Consider the following 15,038-nt stretch of genomic DNA (forward strand, 5'->3'; position numbering starts at 1 on the left):
CAAACATCCCCTATTTGGGATGCAATCCAGCACCAGGATTGGTTTAAGCCAGAGTTCAAAACCTGGACATAACAAATCTAGTCAACATCCTAACGTAGGCTGATGCAAGTCAAATCGGAGTTTGTTCAAACTAGTCAGAGAGCAAAAAGGCTTTCGACTAGATTCTGGCAGGATGATCAATAATGTAGAGGCTGTAGTCTGAATCAGCATCACTTGAAATGATTCTCGGGTTTGCTGCTCCTAGAGTGAGGACAAGAGACACCTCAATTTGTTGGAGACGAGAACAGGTACAGAGAGCGAGACAGAATCTATCAATAGCACAAGCCAGTTACAACGTGTATTGTCTCGGTCTTTACAGATCTTATGACATATGCAATGGAAAGAGTATTTTGGAACAAACAAACCACATAAGAGGAAACTGAATTCAATTGGCTAATTTCTGTTCCAGGTAACACTGCGTAAGTGTTAACACCACTCATTTCCTCTTATCCTATACATAACCGCCTGCCACTCCTGAAAGCCTATACATTATTCATATAACACAAATGTCAACATGTCTCCATAGTGATAAAGGCTACATCACTTCACCTCTCCTATTCTTTTAGGAAAACCAGTTTATTACTTTTCATATATAAAAATGACCCCATGTTTTTTTCTCCTCTGCTGTAATATCATTAAACATGCTGGCCTGGTGCCAAGCCCCTATACATATACATTGCTGAATCACTAAATAGCAACATGAGAAAAAAAATAAAATAAAAATCTCATCATTCTGCTAATGTACAAGCCTCATTTTACAGGCATAAAGGCAATAGCCACCCTCCAATATGAATGTGAAGAACAATGCGGACGGCAAAGTTGCATTAAATAAATCAGGCCCTGCACGAAAACCAATTTTAAAAAGTCATTGCCGCATGATAAAACCTTACAGAAGCAAATGAGGGAGACAAATGCGGAGGGCTCCAGCCAGAGCCGAATCTAATAATGTTTTGGGCCACACACACATGAGAAAAAAAATGTGTTGAACCTTGCAGTTCTGTTTATGAGGGCTCAATGACCGGCATGAAATATGTGAGACTGCACTGTGCTCACAGAAAGAATTAGAGCAGAACTTCATCGCCACTGAAACTATAAAGGAAAAGATATAGTGTAAGGCTTGCTAACAATTCCTGCTTGACATCGGTGGAACTGCTATATCTATACACACTCATGCCCATTTACTTTTCTATCTATATGGGAACATTCCATACACTTCTATTGTTTTATATACTGCTAGATATAAATACTATAACCTAAAAGTCTAAAAGAAAGCTTTCTGAATTTTTACAAATGTTACTTTGGAATATAATTTTCTTTTATTTTTCCAGTTCTTCCATATAATAGAATTATATTCTATTCTAACATTACTCATAAGCAAAAATAACACAGGTTGTAACACTTGAGGTAACACTTTACAATAAGGTTCCATTAGTTAATGTTAGTTAATGTATTAACTAACATGAAGGAACCATGAACAGTACATTTATTACAGTATTTATTCATCTTTGTTAATGTTAGTTAATGAAAATACAGTCGTTCATTGTTACTTCACATTAATTCACAGTGTATTAACTAATGTTAACAAGCACAACTTTTGATTTTAATAATGCATTAATAAATGTAAAAAATTAACATTAACTAAGATTAATAAATGTTGTAGAAGTATTGTTCATTCTTAGATCATGTTAACTAAAGTAGTTAACTAAAGAACCTTATTGTAAAGTGTTACCATGTTTGACCATGGTTTGTGATGATGAATGCAGAATGAAGTGTGATGTTAAAATGTTGAATTGATACTATAGTACAGGGTTGACAGTGTTGAAATGTTACCACTTGGGTCAATAGGTAAAATGTCACCCTAAAAAATGTATCTCATATCAAGACAAATTTCATATTTCATATATTAAGATAAATATTTGTAAAGTCTAACCTTGACTTCAAACCGCTTAAAAAAGAAGCTTTTAGACATTCCTCCTGTTTGCCTTTACATAAAATGAGTTCAAGTATTCAATCTTTTTGTGTTGACTGCACATTTATCCAAGAGATATTTATTTTTTCCCCACAAAAAACTGCCCTTGAACTATTGAACTCAAATGGAACTATAACCACTCATTTTCACTTATTTGTTCAGTAGCCATAAAAAGAAAGTACACCTAAAAAGAAAATTCTATCTTCATGTCTTTTAAAAACCTGTGTGACTTTCTTTCATGAAACACAGAAAAGTCCAAAGTGTTTTATTCCATATAATGAAAATCAATGGTGACCACAAATGTCAAGAAATGTTCAGCAAATACAGTAGCAAAATAATTTTGTATCTGTTCCTTACACAAAGCTGTCGAATGGCTACTGAAGTCTTGGAATATAGTGTAGTAATGTGGACTACTGTTATGATGAGGATATGTTTAGTTTTTTAGTCATTTTTGAAGATTGATTTTAGGATAAACGATCCCTTAAAATACTGGAATATGAGATACTCAGTATAACTTCAGGACATATTTTAAGTGTGGATACATTTGCACAGCAGCTGCTGGGGTGGGCAGGTCAAAGAGAGGATAGAGACTGTGTACCTTCAACTGTTCCTCAAGTTTAACGGGTCTGAGGACAAGCGGGCAACATGACCTGAGAGCGCATGCTATCCAGGTTTGACCCAGGCACACATCTTTTATATGAAGGGCAACTGAACGCATAAGGACAAAGAGCTTCACTGCTACATAAACAAAGCCAAAAACAACCATCTTTCTGGAGATGAAATCAAAAATATTCACATAAAGCACTATTTTTGGGAGAGCTCATAAAGGCTATAGAGCCAATAGAGGTACAACACCAAGGCCTCTTCAAATCATTTAAATAAATGACTTCTACTCAGAGGTTATTCAAAAACGCAAAAAAAATGGCTGAAAATTGGCATTTTCCACTGATCAAATAATGAAAAAAGGTTCATTTCAATTTGATTGTATCGCTTCAGTGGTTCCTCCGTAATAGTAGGTGTGCTGTGAGGCCACAAATAAGTGTGAAACACTCCCCAAATCCAAGTTGAGCGTTGAACTGTGGCAGAACTGTGGCAGAAGTCATTGGATCTTTGAAGATGTGGGAAAAAAAGAGTAGAGAAAGTGTACTGAGATGTTCTAATAATATAAAGGAATATTTATATAGCAGGTGCATTTTACTTACAGGAACTTGCAGGAACAACCTAGGGTTGTAATGGTTTCTCATTGTAAGGATTGGGTCATAAACATTTACAAATCTATTTACAAGCCCTGAGATTTATCCATAACACCCTCTCAGAGGTAGCACACCAATAGCAAAACCATGAATAATCATTAATGCCAGAAATCTGGTTAAAAAGCTTGATGAAGGCTTGATCAAATCATTACTATTTCAAAAAATATTGGATTTCTTTGCAAGCTTGAAAGCTACAGCAGTGTGCAAGACCTTTTTCTTCTTTTTCATATTATTTTCTGTGTTCAGCACACCTGCACCAACTATTCAGGTGTGTGAGAGGTGCTTATTTATGGATCCATAAATCAAAAGAAAAATACACTGGAAAATCAAGCACAAAAGCTAAAAACATGCACTTTAACCCAATAAATCTCCATAATACAAAGTCTCACTCCTTCTACAATACATTTCCCTTAGCTTTAAACACAAAGCCAAATGACAGTTTGCCAAATTAAAGAATTTCAATTATTACCAAACTGCTGCTGTAGTTGATAGATCTTCCTTTAGAGACAAAGATCATAAAACCTCACACAGAACAGGCCAAACATCAGCAGCGTCAAGAAACATCACACCAAGGTTCCTCTGTGGACAGATAAAACAAATTTCAAAGAAACTCCAGCGATGTTCCAGAAGCCTCTGCTGGAGAGTCTGAAACAGTGCCAGCACAAGCAGGAAGGTGAGCATGGTGTGAAACCCTCCTGCCAAAACAAATCAATACAATCATCAAGCTTTTGGTGGGGTGAATTTATGAACCTATCAAGAACATGTCACGGTCAATCATTTTCATGACAATTTAGCACTTTTCCTTCAAAACTGATTTGTGCCACATTAAAGCATATTTCAGAACCATTAACTGATCCACCCTTATGTGGCCTACGGTCGCCCACGTTCTGCTCTTCTGGACATAAAGTTCCAGACTGGAAGATATGTCCTTTGGACACTTCACTTTGTGCGCTTAAATCAGTTTCTTCATCTTCCTCCTCACCTCGGAGGCTTGAGCATATGAAAACGCATGTGTTTATATGTGTGAACATTAAAAAGAGATTGGAGATTCTTTCACCCAAACACTAGGTTATGGGTTGCTAGGCAGCAATATGCTGGATGCTCACATGAAGAACAAAGCCTGCACCAAAAACACACAAACTTAACCAAAGGGGGTGAATCTCACAAAAAATGGTTCACAAATGGTTCTGCACAAAAAAAACACACTTCAGGATTCTCATTAACGTAATGTGGAAAAATATATATTATTTAAAAAAAATATCTGTAGCATTTGATGTAATATCTTCCATTTATGCAAATTTTAATTACTGTATTACAGTAATTGAGAATATAATGAACATCACTGAGAATGAGGACTGAAAAAATACTATACTAAAAATACAAACAAAAGTATTACATTAATAACATTAACTATCATAAAAATACAGTGCAAAAACGTAATATATATATACGTAATATATAATATATATATAAATATATTTATAAAATACGCTTAATTTTCTTGAGTTCTCATTTTCTTGCATTCATAAGTTCAAAAGCTTTGGGTTAGTTTTTTTTTAAAAGAAAGAGACCTTCATAATGTTATAACAGATTTCTAATAAATACATTCAAATAAATTATGTTCTTTTGAACTTTCTATTCACAAAAATCCTGAAAAAATGTATCATGATTTCCACAAAAACCTTAACCAGAACAACTGTTTCCAACACTGATAATAAGAAATGTTTCTTGAGCACCACATCAGCATATTAGAATGATTTCTGAAGGATCATGTCACTGAAGTAATTCAGCTTTGTCATCACAAAAATAAATTAAATTTTAGACAACTTTTTTTTTTTCTTTTAATTTGTAATAGTATTTCTCAATATTACAGTTTTACTGTATTTTTATCAAATATATTCAGCCTTGGTGAGCATAAGTAATTTTCAAAAACATAAAAAAATTTTTTTACTGACCTCAAACTTTTGAACAGTACTGAATTTATTTTTCTTTCCATTATAGGTTGAAATATGGCATAGATATGCTCTGGACATACTTTGTGAGATTCCCCCAGTAAAAATTTCAAACTCTGAGCATTTGCACATTAGGCAGGTAAGAGAATAAAACCTGTTGCATACAAATCCTAAACTAGTTCAAGCACAGACACACCTCTTCCCTTCAAAGAGTAACAGTGATGAGGACCCTTGCTGATGACAGGAACCGTGATCTTCAGCAAGGGCACCAAAGGTTGTGGATTACTGATAGAAAGAGACAAATAAGAATTGAAGTGAGCTGGTCAGAAACAAGACTAGCTAAAATTCAAGAAGGCAGGCTATAGGACAAATCGGATATGGTGCTGAACATCTCAAGGCTATGAGAGTCGACAGAGGGAGAGAAAGAGTGAGAATAATGGCGTTTTCCACTGCGTGGTACGACTCGGCTCGGTACGGCTCAGTACGGCACGGCACGGCTCGGTTTGCGTTTCCACTGCAGTTCAGTACCGCTTTAGAGTGGGCGGGATTATTCACATGTCGTTATAGTTGCGCCGCCTCTACTGCCGCGACTCCTAAAAAACGTTTTCATTCCGCGTCGCCCCATCAAGCTCTCGCTGGATCCGCTCCTCTGCTATCAACGAGAGGAACGTCTGTACTTCCTCAACAGGGGGAACAGCCACTTTTTGGTTGTTAAAAAAAGGTGCGCTCGTTAAAAACAATTGCGTTTGATCAATTGAAAGTTGTGTTTGTGTCGCAAGTTCAGTGACGCAGGTAGTGACGATTCTCTCCGGCCAATACGTGATCAGCAGAGTTTACACGTCACGTTTTGGTAACGGTACGGTTCGCTTGGAACCCCAACCGAGGTGGTACTAAAAAAAGTACCAGGTACTGTACCCAGTGGAAAACCCCCCAAAAGTGAACCATACCGAGCCGTACCGTGCCGTACCATGCAGAGGAAAAGCGCCATAAGAGAGGGAGACAGACTGCTAAACTTCACAGATGGTACAGCATGGTAAACACAACGATAACAGGAAGGCAGCAGGTTAAGAGGATTTTATGCCGTTTAATGAGAACGATACAGATCATTATTAATGCTTTGTAAAGCAAGCTGGGATTCAGACAATGGGATAAAACATTATTATGTTACTCCCACTATATGACGTTGAAGATTAGATCTGGGGGAGGAAAAAAAGGGAAGTACTCAATCTTGCAAAACAGAAACTCCTTTACGATTATCACAACTGCTTTTTAGCATCAACAAACTTTAATGAAAACACACACCAGAAACAACCCAATAATACATGTCCTTCCTCATTTCCATTTCCAATCCACCTTTTGCTAATCAATTCAGATTAGAAAGCACTACAAACAAGGTCATATTCTATTAAATTAACTCTTTGCGGAGTAAATGGAAATCTCCCACACCTACCTTCTGCATTTTAGCCTTCCTAGCATTCTGAAGCAGCCTGCGTCCAAGCTTCTTGGCGTACCAAATGGAGGCAAACATAGTGAAGCTGAGTGGAATCTCTCCGTATGAATTATGAGTAAACACTGTGGAGGAGTCACCAGTCCCAGCGTCAGAGAGAGAGAGAGAGAAAGAGAGAGGAAGAGAGAGAGAGGGAGAGAGATGCTGTTCACACTCCTCTCCCCTCAGTAATAATCTACACACACACACACACACACACAGAATTTATTCGTTGTATGTATATATGTACTGCAAATTTTACATATATAACAATGTACCGTATTGTCCCGAATATAAGACGATATTTTTTTCTTGGAAATACATCTGAAACACAGTCTAGAGGCACTCAGTCTAGAGCAGGTGAGAGAGAAAGAGGGAGGGCAAAAAGAGACACAGACTGCTTGGAGAAGTCACAAATCTCATATGCACTCTCTCTTTAAAGTCTCACTGTTTTCTCCTTTCTCTTGTCTGCAGGTTTATATACATATTGCCAACAGAGTGGTGAGTCTTCTCCTTTATGGTACTGTGTGCAGGACCTAAACTCTGTTTCTCTGTCTGTGCTAACAGAGTGGGAGAACCCAGGCCAATGTAGTTGCTCTGTCTGTACATGAGTCTATTTGGCCCCAGTTCAGGGGCTCTTCTGCCTGTGTGAGAGATGAATGCGGTTCCTCAAGCTAGTGGGATAAATCATCTAACGCTCCTGAGGTTCCTCTGGGACCAAAAACACAATCTGTCTGTGCCATCAGTGAGGGTAAACATGCATCCCTCACACCTCTGAAATGCTTTGGATCATTGTCAAATTCACACCTGCGTGAGACCGCTATGGTCGCTGAACAGAATACTGGAATCTACCTGTAATTGTATCATTTAATGCCACAACAAGCAAATTTAAATTGTGTTGGAAAGAGAGAGGGGAAAAAAAAAGATTTTTTAAAGGGATATACAGTAGTTCAACCAAAAATTTACTCACCGCACAACCTACAGTACTTCCTTCTGTGGAACATAAAAGATGATATTTTAGAGGAATGTCAATGGGCTCCAATGCTGTTTAGTTCCTGAAATTCTTCAAAATATCTTTTGGGTTCTGCAGAAGCAAGTAAGTCATAGAGGTTTGGGTTGACATGATGGTAAGTAAGTGATTACAGAATTTAAATTTTTGAGTGGACAACTGGAGTTTCAGACGAGGACTCAACAATGTCTCAAACTGCGCTCAAAGAAACCAAAGTCTGTGATCACAAGTCAGAGGTCTCAATATGATCTCAAACATTTTTCATAAAGTTCTTCAAGGATCAAATACTCTGAACTGTGCTTTGCACATTCACTCTAAAGCTCTATACTCTGCAAGTTACCAATTATCTCAATCTCAAACTCGGGATTGTAAAAGACAGCAATGATACTCAATTTAGGCATAACTGAGGACCCCATTAAAGACAACATTAAATGCATACGCAACCCATTTACTTCTGTGACATAATTCCAATTTTTCAAAGAGAAAAATTGTAGAGATGTAATTGGTTTTGGTAATGGGTAATTGGTTTTACACATTAGAAATTGATCACAAACATTGTTTCTTTAGAATAACATGCACCATTTAATTCCTCAATAAAACCAGGAATGTGTATTATTTAAGTAAATATGGTCAATTTTGATTTTATATGGACTTTAAATCTCCTGAGCAACAAGAAATCATTTTTAGAGGTCATTTAAAAAAAAAGAAATGAATACTTTTATTCAGCAAGGATGCATTAAGTGGGTCAAAAGTGACAGCAAAGACATTTGTAATGTTACAAAAGAAACAGCACAACTGTTTTCAACATTGATAATAATAAGAAATGTTTCTTGGGCACCAAATAAGCATGATTTCTGAAAGATCATGTGACACTGAAAACTGGAGTAATGGTTGCTGAAAGGAAAAGAGACTTCTTTCAAAAATGACTCCAAACTTTAGTGCATGTTTTAACGGATACTCTTGCTATCATATTGTACAATATTGATTGCGGTGTTTTTAATTAAAATGTGAAACCTCTTCTAAATCATTGGACCAGGCCAAGAAGTCATGGGTAATGAAAAATGTTACTTGTCTGTTGTGATTAACTGTTATTTGATAATGTTTTTGTACTGCTGCTTAGTTATAATAAGACTGCTCTACATTTTTCAAGAGCCATCATTTTTAACACTCAGTTGACACACAGATCAATGGTCAGCCCTCATACTTATAAGACACTCATTTTTCACACTGATCTGCTTAGTGGGTGTGTGTGAGCGAGTATTACAGCAGGAGGAGAGATTTCATTATTCTTCCTTCTGCTCCCCATCACACCCCAGCATGCGTTTTCACACGCTGCAAATGGGCTTCATTTTAACATCACTGAACGTCTTCGCTGACAACGTCACACATTCACAGAACTGCTCTCATCAGCAAAAGTGAAAGAACATCGCCTCTGAAATCCCAGAGGCTCTTTCAACCACTCCCAGAGCCATTCATGGTCCTGGACACACTGATAAAAGCGATCCAGAGCCTACAAATAGAGATCAGCTCATCCATTGGCAATAGCAGTTAATCTGAATCGAAACCTTTTCAGGCTAACTGTACATTACCATGGTAAATGTTCATTCAACCACATCAGAATTGGAATACTGAGATCTGAGCAGACATAGTGAGCTCGTTCAGCCAGCAAAGATGTGGAAATGTTAGCACGAGGGTGGTGTGGGATAAATAATGAGGCAGGGATGTGATTCGCCCCGTGTGGGGGCGAATGGAGGCGCTACAGAGTTACAGAAGCCTTGAGTCATAATGTTACTCACTGATGTTCTTTTGACAACATGGAGCTGCAGAAAAACGCTGGAGTACACCTTAAAGATAGACACAAAACACAATAATTGAGTGCCAAAAAGCCGCAGGCATCGAAAAACATGGTAGAAAGCTCTAATGAACTATAATAAGGTACGCAATAGAACAGGTTACTGAGAAAATAGGCTATTCCGGGCTGGCCACAATTTTACAAGTACATTTTCTTTTTCATGTTTTTAAGATAATGAGTACATGAGAATGTTAACAAAGCCACATGTATAGCTCCAGGTTCATATATTAAGTTTTAATTCAGTTAAATATTTACACAAAGTACATCGATGAAATTGTAAAATTCGCTTTTCAAATAAGGAGATTAATCAAGCGGGTTTATAGCTGAAAGCTAGGCAGGATTCAACCCCATATCCTCTGTATAACCAAAAAGGGTGGCAGATACTGAATCTAATCAACCTGTGGGTTTCTATAGCTAGAGAATAAACAGTGGAGTCTAAGCAGGAAATATAACAGAATAAACTGAATTTGAGGCAATAAATCTCTCCTGCAGTGAATCAATAAACAGCTATTTTGTTAAATGAGTACACCTTGCTTGTTGCATAACTACTGCACTTCATCTTGAATTCACATTCTAAATGCTACATATTATTATGATTGTTACATAATTCCAGCACTGAGCTGAATAAAGTACTCTTGATTCTGCTCAGGCGTAAGCTGATTACAGAATATTGTTTAAAAACTCTGGTCTATATGTGTCATATTCACAAGAAGCAATCACACTTTACAGTACTGTATATGAAACTTACTTTCTTAATACACATGACTATTTAATAAGCAAAATTCATCAGCTCGTGTTATTCGAAAGAAAAAATTTTTTTGCCGTATGGACTGTTGGTAAATATAATACATCAGCTAAAAACAGCTATTTGGGAATTGTTTTAGACCAGAGGTTTTCAGACATTTTGAAGACACTAACCCCAAAATATGATCATCGCCTGGAAAGGGACCACATACCTAAAATATAAGCATCTTTATACTTTCATGTATGAGGAACTAATGGGAAAAATACTTTTTTGTATTGTTTGGGGATACAAATCAAACTCTGTGTGAAATTGTGCAACATGGAAATTGTACGGTACAGTTAAATCTGGATTAAATCTGGATTTGCTCTAGGCAAATCACTCTTATTTATCAAAAAACAAGTCTGATACACAAATTACAGTCCACTGGAAACATAATTTTCATTTCAGATGGTGCTGAAATATGCTTGCCTTAGCAGAGCTCCTTCATTATCAGGTCTGGCTTTGATTATCCTGCGGCGCATCTGTAATGGATGGGCTACAGTGGTGCGTTTTTCAGACTGCATGCATAGCTGCGCAGCTATTGATTTTTGCACACCGGGGAGCTCTGTGTGCGCAAGGAAATTTCCTCGTACTGCCCACTCATGTCTGGGGGGGGTATTGCATTCTCTAAATAATAGGTCTACCCCAGAAGGGATGTGCGTAAGAAACCCGCGGTACAGCATTGTTGATTATCTCAGTGAGTCAGAGGTCCCTACACTCCATCATGAACACAGAGACCATAAGAAGCAGCAGACTGAGGGGTCATTCAGTCAGATGCTGTTCATTAAAGAAGGCTTTATGGAGTAAGTAAAATCGAAGGGTGGCTTTGAGACCACCCGAAGCCCTGGAGTTTAGTCAAGTCGAGCTTTATTGTCATTCCGCTACATGTGTAGACATTAGGGGTGGAACGATACATGTATTCGTACCGAACCTTCACGGTACGGACATCTCGGTTCGGTGCATGAGGCCTTACAACGAATACACTTCACAATTCACAACAATTCACCCCCAATCCAGAAGGGGGCACCCGCAGCAATGCAACGCTGTTTGATAACTGGCCGCCAGCAGAAGAACAGCGAATGCCATGAGTTGTGCACTTGAAAACAAAGCCCACTAGACAGTGACCATGGGCTGATTCTGAATGCGTCTCTCACAGACTGACAAACCTCATTTGTAAGTCGCTTTGGATAAAAGCATCTGCTAAATGACTAAATGTAAATGTAAATATATATATCATTCCACCCCTAATATATATATATATATATACGTATATATATTAGGGGTGGAACGATACATGTATTCGTACTGAACAGTCACAGCGAATGCCATGAGTAGCGCACTTGAAAACAAAGCCCACTAGACAGTGACCATGTGCTGATTCTGAATGTGTCTCTCACAGACTGACAAAGGAGTATACTTTACAGGCTTGTGCACTAAACTGTTAAACACTTATTGTCTTATTAATAACGCATCACTGTATAAAGGTCTGCTTTTATTTGTGTACACTCACAATTATATTCGGGCCAATACGGTAATAATATTTAATATTTTCACATCTAGGTGGAAAAAAAATAGTAATTTGTACTACTGTCTGTTCAAAATAAATGAAAAATTAAGCGTGTCAAAAATTAACTGAAACTCTGCATATATAGGTTACGTTACGCGTCGCACTGTTTTTTAAAATCTTGTTTATCTGTAAACTAAATCAAATATATTTCAAGAATTTATTCCTTGTATGTATATATGTAAACATAAATATAAACATACAACACTAGACGTAAGAACAATTTTTAAACCTATACATAACTAACTTACTGAAAGCGGTAATCTAACTATACATATACTATAAATAGTTTACTATACATATACATAACCTAAGACAGATTATACAAGTACTTTACCTAATAACTGTGCATGATATTGTGCAAAAGAGGCATTTAAGGTTAAGAAGCAAATAGTGCAATATGATTTGTGGTGCATTCACAAGTAAACATTTGTTAAGTCCTTATTAAAGGGGTCATATGATGCGATTTCAATTTTTCCTTTCTCTTTGGAGTGTTACAAGCTCTTGGTGCATAAAGAAGATCTGTAAAGTTGCAAAGACTAAAGTCTCAAATCCAAAGAGATATTCTTTATACAGGCAGCTATGGTAAGGGGCGTGACAGTTCCCGATCAGGCGCATAGTGCTGCTAATCACAACACACACTGGCCCAGCTAACCAATCACAGCACATTTTGTATTTCAGAAGGCGGGCCTTCATTTGATACAGGAACTATTCGAGCCGTTCATGCCAGACTGGGGAGAGAGGTGTTGTAATAATGTAAAATATGTGAAAAATAATGTGTTTTTCGAACAACCTAGTATGAGAGCCTGTTCTAGTACACCCCCAAAACAAAATCAAGACTTTGTAAAAGAGCATAATAGGACCCCTTTAAGTTCTTGTAACATGGGGTGTTTATAAGAAAGTGTCTGGTGCATTCAGAGAGAAAAAAGTGTGTTTCTACAGGTGGTTTGTTCAGCCCACTCACCTGTGTGTAGAACACTCAGAATTGCACAATGTTTTTGAGGTTTTCAACGGTTTACATGTGATGTGTTCTACTAACACTGTTGTACAATACACACACATTTTAATCTTATTGTTACAACCTGTCGAGTACAACAGCAATAACTGTGGGATTACTTAAATTAGAAAGGAATGGAATTACTTAAGAAAGGGTTGTACAAGGGACAAATGTGAATGTGGACGACTGCTGAAAGGACCGTTCTGATCAGCATAGGAAGCACATATGCATACATATTCCAGAATCCCTTGCCCATCAATTCTACTTCATCCTGAAAATACATTCTAAGCACTTATCATACCCTCAACTGCACACAATCCAACTGCACACACACACACACACACACACATTAGGATTCAAAGCATGCATCTAAAAAACAGTTTTACCCCATCTGAAAGGGTAAAATAATTTCTCGCTCAGATATATCACTCATGGCCGAAATGATAAAATCAATCACATATCATCTGAAGGTGATAGCCACTGAGATGGCAGCAGAAAAAGTGGCAGTACACCTTCATTTGACAGAGCTTTAGAAAGAAAAGAAAGAAAGAAGGAATAAAAGAAAGCATGAACAAACAAAAGGAAAAAAAGCAATGACCAAACAAAAGATGAACAAATGAAAGAAACGAAAGAACAAACAAATGAAAGAGAAAAAAGGAAAATGAACAAGAATGACAGAAAGAAAGAAAAACCAGAAGAGTGAACAAACGTAAGAGAAAAACAGACAGAAAGAATAAACTAATGACATTGCTGTGTCCCCCACATACACAGTTATGTCATGTCAAGGGTGAACCATGGCCATGTAACCATGGCCTCCATCTGAAATAACAAATAAATACACAAAAAAGTCAGGATCAAATATACACTATTTATTTTCTTGATACACATTCCTATCTTATTGTGAACAATTTGGTGCACAATAAGTGTGTGTTGTAGTCACCAAAATAATTTTTCTTTTGACCTGACATTTCTAAGTCCTCCTATTATTTTAAACTCCTCCTCTTTAACAAAGTGTCATAGAGAGACCACACCCACTTTTCCACAAAACAATAATTTCCTGACATGCATAAATCGCATTCTACAATAATGCGATTGTATGCTGTCATCAGTCAGCACATGTGAATGAATGTACAGTGGAATGATGATGGCATGTAGTCACAGGTGGGATGTGTTGGTATGCATGAGGAACATACAGTGGGGAGGGTAGATTCCTGGCCCACGTAAAGGGCAGAGGCTCTGACAGGGGACCACATCAAAGTGATCTGTAACTCGGGCTCCAGCAGGTCCCTAAACATCCCCCCCTCTCCCCTGCCTATAGCACCTTCTCGATTTGCATTTAATCTTGCATCTAGGAGGCAACTGCAAGGACTTAATCTGAAAGGAAAAAGCAATGGATAGAAATAGGAATGGGGAAAAAAAGTGATGATTTCTGAAGGATCACGTGTGTGATCTTGAGACTGAAGTATTGGATGCTGAAAATTCAGCTTTGTCAGCAAAGAAACAAAATATTTTAAAATTGAAAACGGTTCAATTATACATAGTAGGAATATTTCACAATGTTACTATTTTACTTTATTTTTGATCAAATAAATAAAGCAACCTTGGCAATCATGCCTTAAAATCTTATATACCAAATGTCTAGTCATTTCTACACTTTGAAAAGTCAAACACTTGACCTCTGCACAACACAGTATCAGGATTTGGCTGTCTTGCCGCCCACTGGCGAAAGTTTGTGAAACATGCAAGAAGTCCTTAATTCTGCTTCCCTCTGCAAATGTTAACAGGAAACAGGTGGAAAGCATGAGGCTACGAGCCTTAAATGAGATGTTTCTCTTTAAATTGTCTTTGATCCATCAGAAATGGAAGAGCAGAAGGTACACTTTTATTCGGTGCATGCTGAAATATCAACATCAAATTAGACACAATTTTGCGGTTGGCAGTTCCATCAAGGTTTTGTAAAGGAGCATGGGATGAGGGCTCGGACTCTGCCCCTTTCAGGAAATCTCCCACTGCCTGCCATATGCATTTACCCTCTAATAGCAAATCAATTTCTCTGGAGGCCTTATTGTGTAATGGATTCTGCCTGAAACGCAACCTTCATTGCCCTCCCTTCCAGTTTTCGCGGTCTTCTCC

At 37.5% G+C, this 15,038-nt stretch overlaps 1 protein-coding gene across 34 annotated transcripts in view; it reads right to left on the minus strand.

Annotated features, from left to right (window-relative positions):
- LOC107744607 (disks large homolog 2) overlaps positions 1-15,038 on the minus strand; it is a 217,367-nt gene that overhangs the window by 106,007 nt on the left and 96,322 nt on the right. Inside the window, exon 1 of one of the 34 annotated variants that reach the window (XM_016558359.1) lies at positions 6,664-6,769. The exons of the other annotated variants lie outside the window; for them this stretch is intronic. Coding sequence (XP_016413845.1) covers positions 6,664-6,741 — 78 coding nt within the window. The 5' untranslated portion in view covers positions 6,742-6,769. Of the gene's footprint in view, positions 1-6,663; positions 6,770-15,038 lie in introns of those variants that run through there. 34 annotated transcript variants of the gene reach the window in all.

This window comes from Sinocyclocheilus rhinocerous, unplaced genomic scaffold (genome assembly GCF_001515625.1).
Source record: "Sinocyclocheilus rhinocerous isolate Xijiao unplaced genomic scaffold, SAMN03320098_v1.1 scaffold767, whole genome shotgun sequence".
Classification (NCBI taxonomy): domain Eukaryota; kingdom Metazoa; phylum Chordata; class Actinopteri; order Cypriniformes; family Cyprinidae; genus Sinocyclocheilus; species Sinocyclocheilus rhinocerous.